This window comes from Castanea sativa, chromosome 3 (genome assembly GCF_040712315.1).
Source record: "Castanea sativa cultivar Marrone di Chiusa Pesio chromosome 3, ASM4071231v1".
Classification (NCBI taxonomy): domain Eukaryota; kingdom Viridiplantae; phylum Streptophyta; class Magnoliopsida; order Fagales; family Fagaceae; genus Castanea; species Castanea sativa.
The window spans coordinates 18,083,822-18,106,545 of NC_134015.1; the positions used below are offsets into that span (position 1 = coordinate 18,083,822).

The following is a 22,724-nucleotide window of genomic DNA, read 5'->3' on the forward strand; positions in this document are numbered from 1 at the left end:
GATGGTGAGGCTCTTGGGAACCCAAATCCTAGGCATATTACTAACAAATTCATTGATTTTCCATAATTCAAGCAATATTCAAAATTTTGACTTACACTATCCCAAAATAAAGTTCGATATTCATTTTAGTCAAATGTAATTTTGTTCTTACTTTTGTCAAAATAGCATCATGCTGTGTTGAAATAGCATACACAATTCAAGGAAGTAAGATATGTTTTTTATATAGAAAAGTGAAATAATAGAAAATTAGATGTAAACAACATTTTTTCAACCATTTTTCCTACCAAATTGGGAGGATGATGTTCGGTGGGCCTAGGTGAAAAACTCCACCCATCCCATTTTCTATCCTCCATTTTTCTAACATGCCAAACAAAGGCAAACTTCCATTTTTCATCATCCTTTATCGAAGATGTTTGCTTAGATAGGAATAAGGTGTGTATAAGGTGAGATTTAGATCAAGCACGATACCTAGGGTATTACAATCCATGCAATAGTTATGAACGATTAAGAAGAAAAGTTAAAAAACTGACTTTTAATCTCAAACATCCAATACGAGGTAAAAAAAACAAAACGTAACTTTTAACTTTTTAACATTTTCCCTTTCAATTTTTTTTCCAAAATTAGATTGTTGAGATGGAAATTAACTTTTTAAGTTTTTTTTCTCTGCCACTCATAACTATTGCAGAGGTCCTAGTTTGAATCCGAAAAAGTGATTGCGTGTACATTAGTAAAAGATTCGAGGTAGGTTGTAGTCTTGTTGAGTCATTGAATGGATCTTGATCATCCATTCATCCTACCAAAAATTTAAAATGAGAACTAGGTTCTGTTTGTTTTGACATTAATATTTTTTGAAAAAATGAATCATTTTCAAACAACATTTTTTAATTATAAAATTTATATAAATTTTGAATTTTTCTATGTTTGGTACCCACCATTAAACGAGTTGAAAAACTATCTTTTAACTCCCTTTCTTTAGCTTCACCTAAGATAGAAGCGTTTTCTTTATTTAGTATTGTGTGAAATAGAGTTGTTATCCATAAAAGTTCAATAGAAAACAACTCTATCTTATGTCAAAACTAAATAAGAAAAGTTAAAAGATAATTTTTCTTCAAATAATTTTTTATGATACTAAAAAATACAAAAAATGCAGAAAATTATCTTTACATAAGATTTTTCACTGAGCAAACTATATATTTAATTCTTAACTTTTACACTAAATCTCAATTTGGTCCTTAACCCTTCAGACATGTCAATTTAGTCTCTAACATTTTAATTTTTATCACTAGAATAGATTTTGCATCGGTAAGTTTCCACTTCCGCATCTTAAGGAAAAAAAAAAAAAAACTTGGGCAAGGGAAAATTAAAAAAGAAAAAGAAAAAGAAAAAGAAAAAAAGGTATTTCACAGAAGAAGGGGCATTTATGTAAAGTTTGGAGAAAGGGGAGAAGGTATATTCGCGTATGCGCTCACAATACGCACACGACACCATCTGCAGAGGTCGGAAGAGTAAGCAGCGACTGCTCTATCCCACTGCACTTCTCTCACACTACACACCCAGATTGAGAGATATACAAACACAGAGAGAGAGAGAGAGAGAGAGAGAGAGAGAGAGCTCTTTTCTTCTCACTTCAACTTCAACTCACGCTTTTTACGCTTTGCTTCTTCTAAATTTCACAGAGAGAGAGAGAGAGAGAGAGGATTCATTATTTAATGCCGTCCCGTTGTCGCACATATTAGTCTCTACTACTTCACTGACTCTCTCCCACACTACCAAAAATCGGCGATGGCTCTCCCGATTGGCAAGGTGGTCGTTCTTCTTGGTGCAGGTCAGTCTCTGTTTCCTCTCTTTTTTTCTCCGATTGGGAAGGTGGAGGATTCTAATTCAGTTATTGTCATTTGAAGGAGTTAGGGTTTTTGATAAACTATTTCAATTTCTTTGAGTGTATATATATATTTTTTTGTGACTGGTGTTGCTTCGGTTGTTCACTGATCATGGAGTTACTGTTCACTACAATTACCTGCTGTTTGTTTTTTCTATATACCAAATGTGGGAGCTGGTGAAGGCGCCAATTCAATAATCATTGAAAATGGATTTTATTATTGCCTGATAAAATTCAAGGCACCTATTGTGTTTGTTTGGCTTCTAGGTAGTTCAACTTCTGATCTGGGAGTTTGAACAAAAACTGATTGGTGTTTTGACCTGATAATAAAGAGCGATTCTCATGGAAGGGATGTGATAGGTTGCACAACTTCTTAAAGCCTCACTTTTTCAAAGTACAAGTACACACATTACCCACAAAATGTTTTAAGCAAAAAGCTAGATAAGCTGATCCCAAAAGCATAGTGAAAAATTAAAATGAAGAAAATGGGAAAAAACGCAAAACTGTTGCTCTAAAAAGTGCCATATGGGAAGGTAGAAGTGGTTTAGGAGTTGTGGTCATGCTGGCAATTAAACTTGTGAGGAATTTCTGAACTTATGAAGTGTTATTTTGGATGTGATGCTATGTTTTCTTTAATGGTAGCCAAACTGGGTTATATTTTCTTATTTGAAATATGTAATAGTTAATTTATGTTTATTTTAGCTTGTTGGAAACGAAAGAAACTCCTTGTTAACCAACTACTTTACCTCATGTCTTTTAGGTATTGTTGGTTCAGTACTTGCAAAAGAAGGGCGTATGTCAACTGTATCTGATTTTGTCTCTGGTGCTTTTAAGGTACTTTTGTGATATATAACCATGCAAGTTCTTGTTTTTGTTTTATATAGCTTAAAAATTGCCGTGAGATTTCTCACTTTTCATGTACTTGCTTGATGTCCTCTTTTTCCTAATCAGTTACTTCCAAAAAAAAAAAAAAAACTGCTTATTGAGATCTGTCTTTCAAGTACCTCAATTACAACAACAACAAATAACTGTTAGCCTTAAATTTTTTAGAGTCGGTTATGGATCTGCAATGGATTAGTTAGGGTCATCTACATGCATTTTTTTTTTCCCGTCATGTAGTCATAATCTTTGGTACTTATTTAATTTAACATACATATTTTTTATTCCCTTAACTTAATTCAACTCACTTTTTCACTCACGGTGCATTAATCGCTTTTATCTAAATATGAACAAATCATCTCGAGCGACTCTTCCTTATCTTTTCATCAATAGGGGCACCTATCCTTAAGGGAATATCTTAATTTTTAATTCTATATTTCCGTGTATTTCCACTTATCAATCTTAACATTCTCAATGCGGCTACACTAATTTTATGAATATGTTTATTCTTAGTAACCCAATATTTAGTGCCATTGAACATAGCTGGTTTTATCACCCTCGTTTGCCCAAACAAGAGGTCTATCACCCACCTTGGTAATACCCATTGGATTCCAAAATTTCTAAAAAGTGGGCTCCATAAAGCATAGGCTACCTCACAATGAATCAACAAATGATCTACTGTTTCTCCACCACATTGGCACATGCAACACCATCCAATCAAGGTAAATCCACGATTGATAAGATTATCACAAGGATTTTTCCCCATGTCATTGTCCATGCAAAAAAACAACTCTTTGGAGCCTTAACTTGCCATACCCTCTTCCATGGGAAAGGGTTAGCTCAAGCACCTAGAAGAGCCTTATAATAAGATTAGACAGTAAAGGCTTCACCCACTTTCAATTTCCAAAGCATCCTTTTATAACACCCTCTCCTCATGATATTGGAGTAAATAAGAACTATAAAAAGAGCCTATTGAGTATTATTGCTGATTCCCAATCATGAAAACCTCTGTGAAATCTCACATTCCAGAGCTAGCCTACCCCACCTACCAGGCAATCCAGGACTGAATGGAATAGGGAAATTTGATCAAGCAAGTAGGCATACAAGTCAGAAATAGCTCAAGAGCTTGCCCTCCATGCCAATGATCATGCCAAAGCCTTAAACAAGAGCCATCCTCCAACTCAAAATACACAAATTTCTGCAAAGTGTCCCAACCTGCCCTTATACTCTGTCACAAGCTGCACCCAAAGTTTAACCACCCCATTCCTCTCCATATTTTGTAGCAATCACCTGTTTCCATAATTGTGTAACCTCATTTATAGTGATTGGGTTAGGTTCTCAATTCCAATCTTAAAATTATTACTTGAGTTGTGGGTGGAATAATAGAAGCAAGAGTCAAATCCTTGGGCGGACTTGTTCTCAGCATCTCATCCTTTATGTTGGCAAAGAGCTCTATCTCAACTGGCACCTCCCCCTTTTTAATTTATTGGCAACCTCTATGTTTCTATTCAAGATCAATTGGGTGCATGCATGGTAGTCAAAGGAAAATTGGGACTTGCCTAGGCTCTTGGGTGATGTGAGGTGCCACTAAGGAACTTCTAAGGCTCTAGGGGGAGGCCCCTTTGGTGAGGTTCTTGCCTTTAGAGCCTGGGGAAGCAAGGTGAGCGCTTTAAAACCATGTTCAATGTGCTAAGGTGAGAGTCAATTTTTTCTATTCTCTACCTCTCACCTCTCGAGCAACTGCCCCTCTTCTCTCTTTAATTCTTCACTTTTCTCTCAGGCAGGTCTTTTTCATCCCTTTCTTTCTATCCCTCCCCTTACTCTCTCTCACCTCTTGAGCATCTCTATTTCTTCTATTTCTCCCCCCAACCTTCTCTTTTCTTTGTATCACTTCTTTATTATTTCCTTGTCACTTAGATTTTTTTTATTCAATCATATAGCTTTTTAGGCTTTAGTTGATAGTTTTCTCTCTCTCTCTCTCTCTCTCTCTCTCTCTCTCTCTCTCTCTCTATTTGTTTATTTTTTTTAATTCAAGCTTATTGTAAAACCTATTGGTAAATTTATTATTTATAGAAGCTTGTCGTAGAACTTATTATTAGATTTGCAAAAGCTTGTTGTGAAACCTATTGTTACCAAAAAAATAAAATAAAATAAAAGTTTGTTGTAAAGCCTATTGTTATATTAATTAATTTACAGAAGCTTGTTGTAAAACTTGTTAGAATAATTAATAGAGCCTAAATTGTGTTAAGCCTATGTTTAAATCAATTAACCTAATTTCTTCATGCAACAGATGTCGATACACTTGATTATAATATTTTAATACATTATAGACATATGATTAAGTTCTATATGTATAAAAACTATATTTAAAATTTGGTGCCTAGCTTCAATTGGGCTAGCGTCTTTTTGTTGCCTCTTGAGTCTTGCCTCGGGCTATACATGGCCTTGGCATGTGAAAGTTGCCTTTTTCCTTTGACTACCTTGGGCGTGTGTTTGGCTTACCAATAATAATAATAAAAATTGATCCTTTATGTTAAATGTTTTGTCCTTCAATTCTTTGGAGTCTCACCATGAAGAAACGATTTTCCTGAGAGGAAATTGATTCTTTCATTCTTAGGCTTAAATCTTTCAAGTAAGACCATCAAAAGAGGCTTGGAATCCTTTGGGAGTTATACGGCTATACCATAACATGACAAATTGAGGAATTTACCTATGTGTGTTTGTGGTGGGTTTAAGTTTAAGAAGATTTGTGGCATTTGGGGTTTAGAACCTTTTCTAGAAGGATTAGGGTTTAAGATAGAAGAATGGACTTATGGTTGAAAAGAGAAGGCAAAAAAGAAAGTAGGAAATAAAATCCTTTCTAATATGTGAGTAGTAATTTTGAACAGTGTTGTGAACAATATTGCAATGCGGACTGTATCTGGGAAAAGAAAAGAAGAAGAGAAGAAAGACGAGAAAGAGAGGAGGAAAGAGAGGAGAAAAGAGCCATAGGCCAACTTGCCTCACTACTCAAAACGCTCAATTTTATTAATCAACTCTCTATCTCCTTTGAATTCACTGAGCACAATTTATATAAAGAGTGATTCCTACTAGTACTTAGACATCTATTTGAATTAAACGAAAGTCCATACATAAAGACCCATAAACTAAATAAGACTTATTAATAAAATAAAACTCATGGCCTATAACTATGGCCCATACCCAACAATTGTAAAATTACTAAAATACTTTTGACTCTAGAATAACCAAATAAAATATAAAAACCTAATTAACTACAATAGACACTTATTCTTGGGCTTTGCCTTAGCCTTAGGCTTCCAAAGAGATATTCTTCTCTAACCATGCTATGGTTTCACACACATGAATTAAATGATTATGAGTCTTTATACTCAAAAAGGACCAAAACTAATTGACTAACTTAACCAAGCAGTTGCTTGCATTATTCTTCCGAATCAGGGTTTTTACTTCCAGGACCAGTAATGATACCTTGAACAAGCTGCAAACAAAAAAAAAAAAGAAAAAGAAAAAAGAAGGGAACTTGATAACATGTGTTTGGTGGACATTGTTGTGATTTATTAATTTATTCTTGAGCCTCATAGGATCTTACAGTTTTTGGATGTGATTTAGATCTCATAGCCATGATTCTTATAGGTATTACGGTACTCCAAAGTCTTGGCTTGTGTTTACCATAGGGATAGAATGCGCTGATTATCAGTCTGGCTTTTCAATGTCTTTTTCTTCTTTCAAATAATATGCTCTCTTTATCACTCTTCCTTTTTCTTTATGGATGTAAATTGTGTCAACTTATTAATAATTTTTAATGTGTTTTTTCAGGTTTTCTAATAATTTCTGTTTTTAATGCAGATTGTTTTGAAGCAAATAAAACAAGATGATTCTTCCTCATCAGTTAAAAAACCACGCAATGACTCTCTAATGGCTCAGGTTTGCCCTTGATCTTCTCTTAGGTAAAGTTGGCTGGTTAATTGACGTAGAGTGGTGTCTTCAACAGCCAAAAAAGAATTGTCCCACTTAATAGTTTTTTTTTTTGGGGGGGGGGGTGGTAAGGGAAGAGTCAAACTCACGGCAAAGCCACTCCTTAGGACCATGATGATAGCAGCCACTCCTTTTATTTATTTTATCAGTACTCTCCTATTATGTTTTATAAGTCCTAATTGCATCCTCCTCCAAATGAGCAAGCAATATCTGCCTTACAGTTGAAACAAAATCTGCCTAATTGCACCATTCTTATATATTATTGAGATATTGGGGTTTTTGATGCGCTAGGTATGACCTTTTTTTGGGTTCTTGATGCAATATTATAAGTAAAGTCTTTTCCACCCTGCCAAGCATCTTGTCATCCTAATCAATATAGAGTTTGAGATTTTCTTTGATTTGGAAGTAGAGCCCAATGGAAGACTGATATTTCATAGATATGTTTGAAAATTTGCACCCAAGAATTTGTACCTTCTCCTCCATATTTTGCACATTACCAATTGGGTTTTCAAATTCCCCAAATTGACTTTCAAACTTGAAATGGCTTCAAACCTGGTAAGGACATATCTTTTTTTGATGCGCAATGTAACTTCATTGAATAAAGAAAACAATACAGGAAACCAAAGCACACAGGCACTGTACTAAGGAAACAGAAAAAAACAGTTAGGACATATCTCAAATGCATTACTGTATTAGAATTAGTTCCAAAAATTATCAATGTGTCATCTATAAAAAGTAGGTAAGAAACCTTCAATGAATTGTTCTCTGAACCATTTACTGTGTAACCCCCCTTCACTACCATCTTGCTAAATGCCTCCATAAAAATAACAAAAAGCATTGAGGAAATAGGGTCTCCTTGGCACAACTCTCATTGACTGTCAATGAAATTACTAGGACTGCCATCTAAGAAGCACGGACATTGCAAGATGCTTGGCGTGTCTGTGTAAGCACTTGTCTTGGCTCAGTAGCATTGCTGGTCTATTAGGTAGAGCGATAATGTCAACTTGCTTGATTGGCTTCTATTTCGCTGACTTCTCAGACTCTCTCGAATTCACTTTTTTTTTAAACCTTTATTTCCTTAATAATAAATGCTCTCTATTCTCTAGTCTCTCTCTTATAGCTGCCCATTACCCAACTACACAATAAGTCTAGCACTTTTTTCCCTTCTTTTTTTGAATGTCTAAGTGTTTTTTCTCCCTTGAAGATTAACACTGTTACTTCAACACTTAATTTGTAGTTTAATAGTTTAGTTACATTTTTTTTATTGGGTATCAATGTATTTTGCAATCTATTATTGACTTGTTTTTAAATTAATTTCAGATACGTTTACGAAGATTTTGATGCATGTTACATATTTCTAAAACCTAAAATGAACATAAAATAGGTTTTTAAAAATATGTTTATTAATTATTTAATTGTCGTGTCCTTGTTGCATTGTGTCCTAATTTTTTGAGAATTGTTGTGTTGGCATGTCCCATGTTGTGTTTGTTTGTGTTGGTGCAAAGAAATTCAATTCCTCTATTTTTCACTAAAACCACACCTTCTCAGCATGTGTATGGGGAAATCCCAATTAACATGCTCATTGTTAATGTCATGGAGGCTTTGAGTCAATGATGGATAAAGCAGTGGGAGGTGGATTTTAATTGGGTTTTGCAGTTGGACACAGAATAATTTGTTGATGATTTCACCTCTTTGTGGATGGCTTTTTGAATTTTTGTGACGCTGAGCCCAATCAAATTTGCATTTGAGGTTTGTTTTTACATGGTTTTAAGCTGTATCTGGTTTGAAGGTGAATTAGGAAATTTGGAGTTTGCACTTGTTGGGGAAGTGCAGAATCTGGGGTATTTTGGTGACATTGCCAATGAAATACCTCAACCTTCCTTTTGATGCTAAGTTCAATGCAAAACCATTTGGAACACCATCTTAGAGAAAATGCAAAGAAGATTGCCGGAATGGAAGCACCTTTATCTATCTTATGGAGGTAGGATTACCTTGATTAAATGCACTCATTAATTTACCCATATATTTCTTCTCCCTTTCCCCATCCCTATGGATCATGGATGTGTCCCACTGCATTGAAAATATACAGAGAGATTTCTTATGGAGAGGGTTAGGCGAGGGGTCCAAATTCTACCTTGTTAATTGGAATAAAATCTGTGAACTCTTCAAAGCAAGGGGTTGGCCATCAGGAATTTGAGATTGTTTAATCAGGCTCTGTTGGGGAAGTGGTTGTGGTGTTTTGGCACGAAGAGAGTCTCTGTGGAGGAGTTTATAGAGAAGTATTGTACTATGTAGGGTGGCTGGTGTACCATGGATGCTGATGGGCCTTACGGAGGTAGGATTACCTTGATTAAATGCACACTCATTAATTTACCCATATATTTCTTCTCCCTTTCCCCATCCCTATGGATCACGGATGTGTCCCACTGCATTGAAAATATATAGAGAGATTTCTTATGGAGAGGGTTAGGCGAGGGGTCCAAATTCTACCTTGTTAATTGGAATAAAATCTGTGAACTCTTCAAAGCAAGGGGTTGGCCATCAGGAATTTGAGATTGTTTAATCAGGCTCTGTTGGGGAAGTGGTTGTGGTGTTTTGGCACAAAGAGAGTCTCTGTGGAGGAGTTTATAGAGAAGTATTGTACTATGTAGGGTGGCTGGTGTACCATGGATGCTGATGGGCCTTATGGAGTCGACCTTGAGAACTACATTAGGAGTGGTTTTTTCACATTTCATTTGATATGATGTGCATAGTGATGCTACGATTAAATTTTGGCATGGCATTTGGTGTGACACACTTCCTTTGAAGGAGGCTTTCCTGGAATTGGTTTTGTATCACTCCAGAGGACAGGGAGGCTTCCGTAGCAGATCATATGTAGTTCCATATGATTGGGAGCTAGAGCCCTTGTCAAGTAAATGATTGGTTTTGCACTGGGTTTGGAATTTCACCAGACAAGTAAATGATTGGGAGCTAGAGCCCTTGTCAGTTTTTGTGGACTTAATTTATGCTATTGCAGTGCTGGGTAACGGAGAAGATAAGCTCTGTTGGATGCCTTCTGCACAAAGGGTTTGAGGTTAAGTTCTATTCAAGAGTTTTAGTTCCTAAGGGCGATTTGACCTTCCCTTGGAAAAGTATTTGGAAGTCTAAGGAACCAACCCAAGTTTCTTTCTTTGTGTGAACTGTGGTGTTGGGGAAAATTTTAAAAATAGACAATTTGCAAAAGAGTATTATTGTGGTTAATTGGTGTTTGTATGTGCAAAAGAGACTGGGGGACAATTGATCATCTACTCCTCCATTGTCCTATTGCCAGAAAATTGAGGACTAGTGTTTAGTGTTTTTGGGGATCACTTGGTGATGCTGAAAGGAGTCATAGATATGTTGGCTTGTTAGCAAGACCGCTTTTGTTGACATCTAAACTTTGAAATATGGAAGGCATTCCCTCGTTTTCTAATGTGGTGCATTTGGAGTGCATTTGGAGAGGAAGGAATACTAGAAGCTTTGAAGAGAATGAAAGGACAGTTTTACATTAAACTGTTGTTTGTTATATCATTGTTTGAATTGCAAGGGTGACAAGATTATTTTCCTTTTCCCATATATTGGACATGATTGATCACTGTAATTTTTTAGTTTAATTACACTTCCTTTCCGGTGTACACTTCCTGTGTATATGGGTTTCACACCCCTGTTTTCAATAAAATTTCTCCAAATCTGATTTGCATAAGACCCTTGGTATTCCAGATTTTGGTCAATTGTGTAAACATCCATTAGTAATTAGAACTAATTTTAAAGTCTACTTTCCTTTAATGCATTTTGAAAGCCAATAGAATTTGTTTGGCACCATTCTCAACGTATTAGCTAGGACCTTAGCAATGATTCTTATAGTGCCCACTGCCCACTAACAAACAAATAGGGTGAAAATCCTTCACATCCAAAGGTCAGTTTTTGTTTATTTATATATTTTTAATGAGAGTGATAGAAGTTGCATTAAGACGCTTTTCAAACAGCCAGGTTTTGTTTAAGCTCAAGATGTTGGTTTTTAGTCAATTCTGCTTATCATTCTTATCTAACTAGAATACCTTGTACTTCTTCAAGACTTATTTAGAAATTGAAAAAGTAATTCATGATCATATATTTGACTTCTCCAGGTTAACAGCCTACGGCAAGAGTTGCAGTCATTGGCATCAAATGGGCCCATTACAATTGTGACCACGAGCGGAAGAGGTTAGAGAGTTATATGCGTTCTCCCACATACTAGTGGGGATTTTTTTATTTATAATGTTGATCGACTCTTATGTTGCAGCTAAAATTTATTAAGGGTTATCAAGGAAATTCATGCTGGACATTTATATCATTTCCTACCTCATTAAATGAAACATAAACATTGGCACAGATGAATGAGCATCAATATAGTGTCCTTGCGCGATAACCTTGGCTGGAATTAAAAATTTATTTGAAGTTTTAACTAAGAATATCATCCTTTGATTTTGACTTATATTTAAAAAAGTTTTAACTAACATTAACATTCTCCTTTGATCTTATGCTTGTTTCCATGTTATCTGTATGGCATTATTATATTATAGTTTAACCTAGTGAATAGTGACATTAGTGACACTCGTTTGACAAGAACAGCTTCCTACTTACTCATCGTTATTGATGGCATCTTGAAATATGCTGCATCTTTAGATCTGTAGTAGCTCCTGAGATGACTTGTTTTCTTTATGTACAGGTACTACCAGATATGGTGTTATTATCGTTGTGGTTGTTTTAGGATATGGCTATGTTTGGTGGAAGGTAATATTTTTATTCCTTGTTTAAGTATTGTAATAACGGATATGTGATACTACAAGCTATCATTATATGCCCATATAAAAGAAAATTCTTGATATGTCCTACTTTTTTAAGCCAAGAGCCTTGTAGCCATGAGAACCAAGGTTCAAATCCACCCTCCCCCCATATTGTAACTATCAAATTATGAACAACAAAAAAAAAATCCTAAATTTTTAAAGATTTTTGTATTAAAATGTGTTTAGTGTTGTACCCATATTCTGTATCTTTTGCACCACGTCTTCCTTTTAGTTACTGATGAACATTTGAGTGTATCTGTTGTATGATTGCAGGGATGGAAACTCCCTGATATGATGTTTGCGTCAAAGCGGGGTTTAAATGATGCTTGCAATAGTATAGCTAAACAGCTTGAGAGTGTATATTCATCAATCTCGGTAAGTTTTGTACTTCTGATCCTTTTGTTTGGCCTTTATAGTTTATAATAACATCTAAACTTGTTCAATCAACATTATGAGTGTGAAAGAATCACCAAATTATATTATCTCAACGATAAAAATACATCAATTTTTCTAGTTTTACACTCCGTTTGTTTCAAAGTAAAATATTTTACATGTAAATTTCAATGAAGACAATTTCAAGTGTTTGGCGTGTCCAAAATCCTTAAAAATGAAAGCACAAACCAGCCACTGCAAACCCAGCCACCAGAGTCAACCACAAATCTAACCACCACAATCACCACCAGGTTAGCACAAATCTGACCAAATCCACTCTACCAACCATCCAAAAATTCAAATCAGAATGCCTAAAAAAAGAAAAAAAGAAAAAGAAAAACCCACGAACCAAAAAGCCATATCAGAAACCCAGCCACCCATGAACCCAGATTGGCATTGTATCACAATGGTATCACAATGGGTGGTAGAGGCGTTTGCATCGATCAACCTCACAAGCCGCTGGTCTTACCCATCAAAGACCCAGTCCCATTATTTGATCCAATCCAAATTTGAACCTGGTCACAATAAACCCGCAACAAATGCTCCCTCATCCACCAAAACCCAGAGCTAAACTTCACCAAAGCAATCACTCGTATCCCAAACCCACTGACCCACTTTCTTTCTCTTCTGAAATCCGGTGATGATGGTTGGTACTTGGTAGTGTTGACGCTGATGATGGTGGGTGGTGTCGATCTGTGGCGTTGATGGATGGTCTCTTGTGTGGCTGTGCGAGATGGGTGGTTTGTAGCAGATGGGTGAGAGAGCAGGCTGAGAGAAATATGTAAAATGTTTTACCCTTTGTTTGAGTGTAAAACATTTTGCCTGTTTTTGCTTGAGTTTTACAGTTGACCAACTTTTTACAACAAAACAAACATGGTAAAATGTGAACATTTTACATTGAAACAAACGGAGCATTAGATAATAATGCGATACTCTATACTACTTTTGTCAATTTTATTTTATTTTAATGAAAGCTGCTGTTCATAATACCATGAAAAACTTGAGATTGTTCTTTATTATGACTTTGCTTGTGATTGTTCTTTATTATTCTATTCTGGTCAACCTCGTTGGCAGTTCTCTTTTATCACCAATGCCATCAAATAGGTTTGTATCTTAGCTTTGGATGACAAAATGAAGTATTATATCTCAATACCATAGTGAAATTGAACAATAAAATAGATAGTAAAAATGAATAATGAAATTTGTTTTAAGTTACATGGCAAAAGAACATGTAATACCTAGTTTTATCGAAACCGAGAAGTATAATAGATTATTAAAAATTTAAAATAAATAATGAAACTTAACTTATTATAAATTTCTGAAGAAATTTGGTAATTGAATAATATTTAAATTACTTGAAAATATTGAAATAGAGTTAATATTTTCACATACTTATTGTGTGTGGTGAAAGCATGTTGCATGACAATATAATATTTAAGTTGAGTCATAAGTGCAAGCATGATGTTTAAGACTGAACTTTTTTATTAAAAAGAAATTTATGTTCGCTGATTCAAATAATTTAAAGTAAATATTACTTATATAAAATTAATTTTAAATAAATTTTGAAACATCAGTTAAATTTTTAGGAACTTTTGTTAATAGAGGAATAGCAACCAAGCCTTGCTGCCTTAGGTTGCGTTTGGTAAGATGTAAATTATTTTCCGAGTGTAAAATAATTTCTGGTGAAAATATTTTCGGAAAAGGAAAATATTTTATAGTGTTTGGTTGTATTTTAAAAATTATATTAGAAAATAATTTCAAATGTTTGGTAACATTTTGAAAATGCAAATTTTCTACTAGTTTCTCACATTTTCTCAGCCATTTTTTCAGCTTTCAAACAAATTTTATAATAGAAAATTCCAATATATAAACTTTTAAAAGAAACAAAAATCAGATTAAAACCATTAATCCTCTCAAACTCGGTCAAACTAGAGAGAGGGAGGAAGAAAGAGGGAGAGATTGAGGGAAAGGGAGAGGTAGATCGAGAAACTTGGTTGAAATCGGGTCAAGGGGGGGTTGATCTAGAGGCGGTGACGACGATCTTTGGAGGTGACAACGAGATCAGTTATGGGTGGGTCGATCTAGAGGGCGGCGGCGATGAGATCAAGAGAGCTGGAGGAGACAAGCTACAGGGAGGCGGCGACGTGAACGAGATGGTCAAATCAGGGTGGGTTTAGCTGGGTTCATCGGGGATAGATTGGTGGCTAGGTTCATCGGGAAAATGCAGTGCTTGAAGATGGGTTTGAGCACAACAGAGGAGCTGAGGCGGCGCGATCAGGAGAAGAAAAGCCAAGGAAGACAAGGAAATAGCATTGACTGGCGCGTGGAGGGGAATGAATGGTGCGATTTGATCGGCGATGGGTTTGTGTGGGTCGGAGACTGGACCAACTTACTGCTCTCTCTCTCTCTCTCTCTCTCTCTCTCTCTGTTTTCAGTCTGTAAAATGAGATTTGAAGGTAAAATAACTATGGAATTAGTTTTACAGAATTAGGGAGTCTATTTTATGGTCAACTGAAATTTATATTTAGTTTGACCAAATTTTCATGTGTACCCAAACACCCTCAAGGGTGTAAAATATTTTCTGGATTTCCTTTACAACCGAAACAAACGCAGCCTTAGTTTCAAACTTTTTGGTGTTAGCGAATGACTTTCAAAAAAGGTTGGCCCAATGTATTCTTTTTGTCCTAGGGGTGGAGGGTGTGACAGGCTTAGTTGGGATCTTAATGGAAGTGGGAAGTTTGATACTCGGTCTTTTTATCATAAGATTCGAAATGCAGCTCCTTCCACTTTTCCTTGGAAGGGCATTTGGAAAGTTAAAGTTCCTAAAATGGTGGCTTTTTTCATATGGACAGCAGCTCATGGTCAGATTCTAACCTTGGATAACCTTATGCTTCATGGTCGTCTTTTGGCAAATCGTTGTTGTATGTGATGTTGTAATGCGGAATCTGTGAATCACCTGTTACTTTTTTGTCCGATAGCTCATTCTTTGTGGATGTATATGCTTTGGTTGTTTGGGATCGATTGGGTCATGCTAGGTTTAGTTGTGGACTTATTATTTAGTTGGTATCATTGGCTTGGGAAGCATAGCTCTGATATTTGGAATTTGGTCCCAAGCTGTTTAATGTGGACTATTTGGTTTGATCAGAATCGGCGGTCTTTTGAGGATAAATGGAAAACTGTGGTTCAGTTATTAGAGTCTTGCCAGCGGATCCTCTTTGACTGGTCTTGATGTTGGGGTTTCTCGGATTGTTCTACCCTTATGGATTTTCTTTCGTCTATGAGAATATATTAGGGGCTGCTTAAGTCTTTTTGTTTCATTTTTCCTCTGTTCATTACCGTGAACTCTTTGTATTTTTCTTACTTTTCTCTTATTAATAATATTCTCCTTACTTATCAAAAAAAAAAAAAAGTATTCTTTTTGTCCATTCTATTCTATCCAAAGTCATACTCTTTAGTTTTTCAATTGACATGTTCTTTTTAACCACTACTAAAATTATTTTTGGTTTTCCTCTCTCTTTATGTTCCCTTAACGTCACTCTTTCTTGATGCATTAATCGGTCTCCTCTGAATAAGACCAGACCATCTCATCTCAAGTGACTCTCCCCCATCTTTTCATTGGGTCACCCTTATCTTTAAACGAATTTCCCCATTTCGAATCCTATCTTTCCATGTATTTCTACTTATCCATCTTAACGCATTCAATTCAGCTACACACATTTTATTTAGACTCAGCTCTAGCCAGTAAAACTTATGAGCAACTAACCTCATTCATCATAACCAGTTATTGGGTAATCTAGGGGTAGGGGTGTCCAGCCAGACCCGGTACCTGATCCACCCACCCAACCCGGCCGATCCGGCCCGATAATCGGCCGACCTAACGCCGGCGACGGTCGGTGGCAGATCTACTCTCCCAAAACCCGAGACCGGCGGGTCGGTTGACGGGTTAGAGCATGGGAAATTGATTTTCAACTGACTCAACCAGAATCTTCACCGGAAATAGCTTTTCTCCGCCGATTTAAGTAGTTTGTCGGTCTATTCTGTCTGATCTGTCGAGATTCGGCGAGATCTCGTCGAGATCTAGCCTAATCTCTTCGAGATCCGCTTCGAGATCCACCGAGATCTCATTGAGATCGCGCCGGATCTCTTCGAGATCAGGCCTGATCTCGTTGAGATCTGCCAAGATCTCTTCGAAATCCGGTCAATCTAGCAAAAATAGGCAGATTTTGGCAAATTCTGGCGATGATTCGCCCAATCCGAGCCCGACCGGAAACCAACCGGAAAAAGAAGACGATCGACCACCCGAACCATTGCCATCGGCGGGTCGGTGGCGGATCCAGATTTAGGGGACCCGAAGTGATCGGGTCGGTTTCGGGTTGGGCACAAACCCGACCCGGACCGACTTGTGGATAGGCCTATCTAGGGGTATTCACCCCTGATGGCAATTTATACTCATTCCCAAGTGCAGTTGGTCTTATAAATTTCTTTTTAACTTAATAGTGTTTTTAAATTTCTTGGCAATAGAGTTTTGCTTAGAGCAATCTATGTTAATAATTACACATATAAAGCACCACATGATGAAAGCATGTAGTTTAAAGCATGTCAAATAAAGGGGCAACAAATTTTCTTTCCTATAAAAATAAAAATAAAAATAAAGGGGCAACAAACTGTCCACATGGAATTAGGAGGAAAATGGTATAAAGAAAAAAAGAGAACATCTATTTGCTGCAACTACCCAGTGTAGGTCACAACTTTTATTGTATAGTATGTGATTTAGCAGATTGTACTATAGTCTTGTCATTTTAATTCTAACTTATTATTAGGGTCTCAAAATAGTGGTTGCCATCGTAATGGAGATATTTGGAAGGCCGTTCCTCATTGCTTGTTGTGGTGTATTTGGAAGGAGAGAAATAGTAGATGTTTTGAAGACATCGAGAGTTCCATGCCTGTTCTTAAGTCTCTTTTTTTCCGAACCTTACTAGATTGGTTCTCCGTGTGGAGAAGCCTTCCTTTTCTTTCTATTTTGGATTTTCTTGATTTTTGTAATGTTCGTCTTTGATTTGTTCTCCCTTGTATACTTCTTGTGTACTTGGGTGACTCTCTTTTTTCAATAAATTTCTTTATTACTTATAAAAAAAAGGGTCTCAAAATAGTATATACTTTTTGATAACCAAGTTTGCCTCAATGGGAGGGGGAAGGGGAGATTCAAACTTGTGACCTTTGCTTTAATAAGCATGGTTTTAGTTGATTGTGCTACCCTTGGGATTAGGTCTCACAATAATTATGGGGAGTGAATTTGCTATGGCATGGTATCCTAAATTCTTCACCAGGTTGTTAGTGATTCAATTTTCTGTAAATTATATAAATTATATTTAAAAAAAATTTGCATTATGCTGTTCAGACCACTTATTCTCTTTTTTCGATAAGTAATGAAAATTTTATTGAAAATGAAAAATCCGATCTTAAAATTACAAGAAGATCAAATGGAAGATCTAAAAGAATTTTGGAACCCTAAAAAGAAAGAGCAATGAGTAAAACCCCTTTCCTGAAACCAATCAAGAAGAGTATAATTAGCCAGGATTTCAATTGATCCAAAGGTCTGCGAACATCCTCAAATGTACGAGTATTCCATTCCTTTCACACAATCCACATCAAGCATTCCATACATTCGAGGAATGCCTCCAAAACCAATTTCTCCAACCAAGTAATAGAGTTGCAACGGTCCCCAGCATCACCTAGTGAATCCCAAACATCCTATAAACACTTTGCTCCACAAAGCACAAGCAGTATTACAATGAAGTAAAAGACGGTTCACCATTTCCCACTATGATGACACATACAACAACTTACTGGTGACACCCCTCTTGATGTTGTTGTCAATAGTAAGAATCTTACCCAATGCTGCTGTCCACAAAAGAACAATACTCTCTTTGGCACTTTAACACACCAAATACCCTTCCATGGGAAAGAATGGGCAACGATTCCACAAATAGCGTTATAAGACCATACATCAAAATTGTGACTCCCATTCAATTGCCCGTCACCTCCCTCCCCCCCGGGGTACATGAGAATAGATATGATCAGGGAAAGAAAACACACCCTCCATCTCCCAATAATGAAAATCTCTGTGAAACTTCAAATTCCAACTCCTAACCACCCCACCAATTGAGAGCCCCACACATTAGAAACTAAAGCTTCCATTCAAACAAATCAGGGTATACATTCTTTGGAGGAAGGTGTCCATTCTAACAATCATGCCAAAATCTTACGCTATTATTTTATCATGTCAATAAATTTCCTTTAAAAATATTAGGTATCATTTTGAGGAATTTCAATTGAAAAGGATAAATCTAAAAGGGTGTACAATGATAGATGTATTTATCTAAAAGAAAAGGATATGTCAGGATAGATTCAAAACATGAAACTGTAATGAGAGATTGGAAAAGGTGCAAGTGATTGCTTTTAAATAGTTAAATATATATGTTAAATGGGTTAGATAGAATATATTTGTGAGATAAAGAGGGTAAAATTGGAAGGTATGGGTCAATATTCAAAGTGAGATAGAAAGGTAAAATTGGAAAACATTATTATGTTGATGAAGAACAAAAATTGTAGGGGATAACAACCACCTGTATCTTTTACAATTTGGTGTTTGAATTTGGATAATGTCACATGATAGCAACACATGTCATCCACCTTTTCCTCCTTTGATGATACTTTGTTGCAGAAGACTTATCAAAGAAAAAATAATGGTCATGCCAAGTGCACAAAGTTCCCACTTTTTGCAAGGTCTGAGAGAGGTCATGGTAGGCAGCTTTACCCTCCTCAATTTGTTTTGGAGAGGCTGATTCCCTGACTCAAACCTGTGAGCTGTTGCTTTTGGTGGAAGACACTTGTCATTACACCATGGCCTGACCTCTACCAAATGATTATCAAATGGTTATTTTTATTTTATAAGTTTCTCTGCAAGAAAATTTATTTTGTTTTTTGGGGCTTGTAATTGTTTGTGCACTTGGTTCAAACTCATCTTAAAACGATACTTAAGCTAAACTATATTGCAAAACCAAGTGTAACCTGCCGAAAGTATTAAGTGTATTAATGGTGAACTTGATATGCTGGTGGAGATACTTATCATTGTCATCTAAGTAGTGCATAACTTTCATAAACATTCTAATAACTGCTATTCTATACTTTGCAATTTACTTGAACAAATTCCCCAAAACTGATTTTCTTGTCTTGTATTTGGAATATCTTGTTTATTTTATCTAATCTGAGAAATAGAGACATGTCTGATTTCTTACATAGTGGTGATTTTATTTTTCCTAGGCCACCAAGAGGGGATTATCTTCAAGAATGGATGTCATGGATTCTACCTTGGATGAGTGTGCAGGAATTACCTCTGAAACACAACTGGAGGTGGGTCCAAGTCAGACATTAGCCAGTAGTTTAGGTAGTCCTATGTTTTCTGTTTCAACTTTATTTACACAGCATTTATTAAGCTGTTTAGGTTTCTGAACTACGAAAAAGAACGGATTTCGTTGGTGTGGATGTTATAAATATCCATGATGCAGTACAGACTCTGGTGAGTTCTCTTCAAGATTTTATTTTATTTTATTTTTTCAGGTTTTGTTTTTGTAGCACAATCATGTTTGTAAGTGTTCTCCTGGATGTGATATTTAAGTCTAATATTTTTTTTTTGGTGCCTCAGGAAACTAAGATTAGTAGAATAGAAGGGAAACAGGTAGCTATTATGCGGCCAACAATATTTAGATTCCCTTTAAAAATAATGCGTTAACTTTTCAATATGGTGTTATTTTCTGCCCATGAATATGTTTTGAGCTCATGGTCGTTGCTTCTGATTCTCTGCTTAGGATCTTACAAATGAAGGTGTAAGGAGGTTGTGTCATTACGCCCGGAACCTGGAAAATAGCAGAACCCCAGAAAGTGCTCAGGCATGAACTGAACCCCTTCCATATGATATTTACAGATCTGTTTTCACATGTCTGTTGCTTCAATGATTATATGTCAATACTTCTGTTGCTTATTTGTAGTATCTCATATTACGCTAAGTCAACTATGTCCTTCACTTATAAAAAAAAAACTATGTCCTTCACTTAATAGTCAGTATCTTAATTTTATTATTGCTAACCAAAATATCTTTACTCATCTGGTTTTGGCACATCTCAATATCAGATTTTCTTCTCAGTATGTGTTTCTGCCTCATACTGATTGTGATCTCTAAAATCTGTAGGCATTGCCTTCCAGTTCCTCCAAGCTAGCTCTTGAACAGCCGCCTACTACTCCCTCTTCAAAGGTATGGTATATACATTGGTTTGATTATGCATTCTCTGTAAGTATATTCATCTGTATATTATACACACACAAACCCATAAAGCTTGGGTATTTATCTTGTAATTTCTTATAGATTGTATAGTTCTTCTCTCCCATATGAACTATTTATTTTTAAATTATGTAGGTGGCACCATCCAGTTCTTACAGGCCAGCTCTTGAACTACCACCGATTTCGCCCTCATCAAGGGTAACAATTTGTCCACCCACTCAATTAGATAACATTTAAAATTAAGTTATCAGAGCTTATTGTTTAATACTTATCTGACACACAGCCACAACCACTTGTTATGTATATGGGAGTGTTAACCTCCTCTCGCGTTTCTGGATGTAAGAAACCCCAACTTTCTTGGGCACATCTGGGAAGGTCTCCTTTTTGGTTTTTCATTTTGATTTAGCTGTTTTATAATCTGTCTTTGCTTGAATTTGGAATTGCAAAAGGTTGATTGATGACCTTTTAATCTTTTCCTCTGTTCTGGACATAACAGTAATGATGAAGAAAATCATCTCAACAGATAGAAAAGTATTAAAATGATGTCAAATACATTGTTGACTTGTCTTGCCCTAGATTCTGTTCCACCCTTAATGTGCTTGTTATGTTCTTGAAATGATATCCTAACTTTATTCTACTGATGCTTGAGCAGAGTGCATCTTTGCCCCCTGTCTTATCTGCTGAACCTCTGCCTTCCTCAGGTTCCAATGGATCTCACCAGGTTCCAAAACTTTTCTACTCCTTTGGGTTGAGTAAAGGCTGAAAGAGTGGCCTTTCAGTTTCTGGTTTATACCGCATATCTCCATTCTTATGGGCAATGATGGCGAAGATTCTTATCAAATTAAAATTTTGGCCATCATTGTCGAGTTTCTTTTCTCCATAGGACACCTCCACCCCCATAAGTCTCGGGTGGTGGCTAAGATTGGGGGTTCATGTCCCTTAAGTGTGTGAGTAAATTTGCCAAGATGAATATGTATATTTGGTTTTGAAAGCTTAAAAAACTACTACTAAAAAGGTCTGGATTTGATCATTAGCAAGGTGGATTTTTTTAATATGTTGAAGATGTATACATGTATATAATTTTCGAACCCATTTATAGTTTTTCCTTCCCTTTATGGCTCGTTTCCTATCATTGATATGAAATTCCCAAGTGTTTTTCAAAGAATGACTTTGGAACTTGTGCCCCTCCTCTAGAGCAACTTGAACATCATAAAGGGAATTATTCCTTTTTCATGACTTTCAGTTTCTGTTCCTCTTTCCTGATGCGTGTTCCTTTTCAGGTTAAACGGCCATTGCAGAATGCTGTCTCAGCACCCGGTCTTCAGGTTAACCTGCACTTCTACTTTTGGATTTGCATTCTTTTTTCTTGTGCATCCACTATCTTGAATGTTTTCAATATGTTTTCAGGACATTAGCGGAATTTCAGAAGTGGTAGAGGCCTCAAGAAATCATGAGGTTTCTAATGGGAATCAAGCTTTAGAAGACCCCAATGGTGGGGCTTCAAGTTATGGTCGGTTTGGGCTGAGATTTCCTAGCATTAGTACTTCATTTCTATCAAGAACACGTAGTGCGACAAATGCAGTGTTGCAACAAACACGTTCAAGTAGTCAACAATAATGAGGATCTATTGTGTTGATCCCATTATAACATCTATATAAAGATATACCATTGGACTCTGCTAGTGGAGAAGATTTCAGGGGTTACTTGTGGCTGGCCTGAGACCCCCATTAAATATAGGTTGTGCCCATACCAAATTGATGGAAACAGGACTGGGTACTGAATTTTGTAGAGCTGTTTACGTTATAACGTTTAATTAGGGTTATTCTTGATGTGTAACTAAAATTATACAGTTCCCTTTTTGGTCTAAAGAATGGTGGCTGCTGGAGAGAGAGGGTCTGGCAAACAAAGAGAGGCTTCCAAAATTTAGTATATTACTTTTCTGTTTACTTCGACCCCATGATAAAGATAATTGTTTGTTATCATTGGTCTCAGCTTGATGTGAACATGTATGTACATTGTTGACTATGTGGACGACTTAATTCAAAATGATGATATATTTCAAAATAATAAGGGGAAAATTAAATTTAAACTCTATAATTTAGTTGTGTAATCAATTAAACCTTAAGTTTGAAAAGGGCGAAATATACTTTTTCACCGTAATATTTCACCCTGACAACGCTTAATCCCTTATACTAGTCAAAACTCAAATGCACAATCGACCCTCCAAAGTTATTACTTTGTTTCAATGTCTTCCTAGCTGTTTGTTTTGGTTTGAAGTATGATAAAATTTAGCATTGAATGACCAATTTACTTGCCTTTCAAAACAGACAACAGAGGGTTAAAATATTAAATTGAATTT

General features: G+C 36.1%; 1 protein-coding gene across 2 annotated transcripts; it reads left to right on the forward strand.

The window, feature by feature from the left end:
• The first annotated feature begins 1,478 nt into the window (after positions 1–1,478).
• Positions 1,479–22,429, forward strand: LOC142629627 (uncharacterized). 2 transcript variants are annotated; one of them, XM_075803642.1, is made up of 15 exons: positions 1,479–1,825; positions 2,640–2,713; positions 6,623–6,700; positions 10,897–10,972; positions 11,478–11,542; positions 11,869–11,970; positions 19,351–19,440; positions 19,532–19,606; positions 19,733–19,765; positions 19,896–19,976; positions 20,276–20,338; positions 20,501–20,563; positions 21,018–21,086; positions 21,646–21,690; positions 21,773–22,429. In XM_075803642.1, the coding sequence occupies exons 1-15, from the start codon at positions 1,783–1,785 to the stop codon at positions 21,980–21,982; spliced, it is 1,167 nt and encodes a 388-aa protein (XP_075659757.1). In that variant the 5' UTR covers positions 1,479–1,782; the 3' UTR covers positions 21,983–22,429. The 2 variants fall into 2 exon arrangements, with proteins under 2 accessions (XP_075659757.1, XP_075659758.1); XM_075803643.1 differs by lacking the exon at positions 21,018–21,086.
• Positions 22,430–22,724: the final 295 nt, after the last annotated feature.

Excerpts from the sequence above, each read along its gene's own strand:
- LOC142629627 (XM_075803642.1), top strand. The coding sequence starts at position 1,783 with ATGGCTCTCCCGATTGGCAAGGTGGTCGTTCTTCTTGGTGCAG. Across the intron at positions 19,441-19,531 it reads CCTCTGAAACACAACTGGAG|GTTTCTGAACTACGAAAAAG; the intron begins GTGGGTCCAAGT and ends TAAGCTGTTTAG. Across the intron at positions 19,607-19,732 it reads ATGATGCAGTACAGACTCTG|GAAACTAAGATTAGTAGAAT; the intron begins GTGAGTTCTCTT and ends TTGGTGCCTCAG.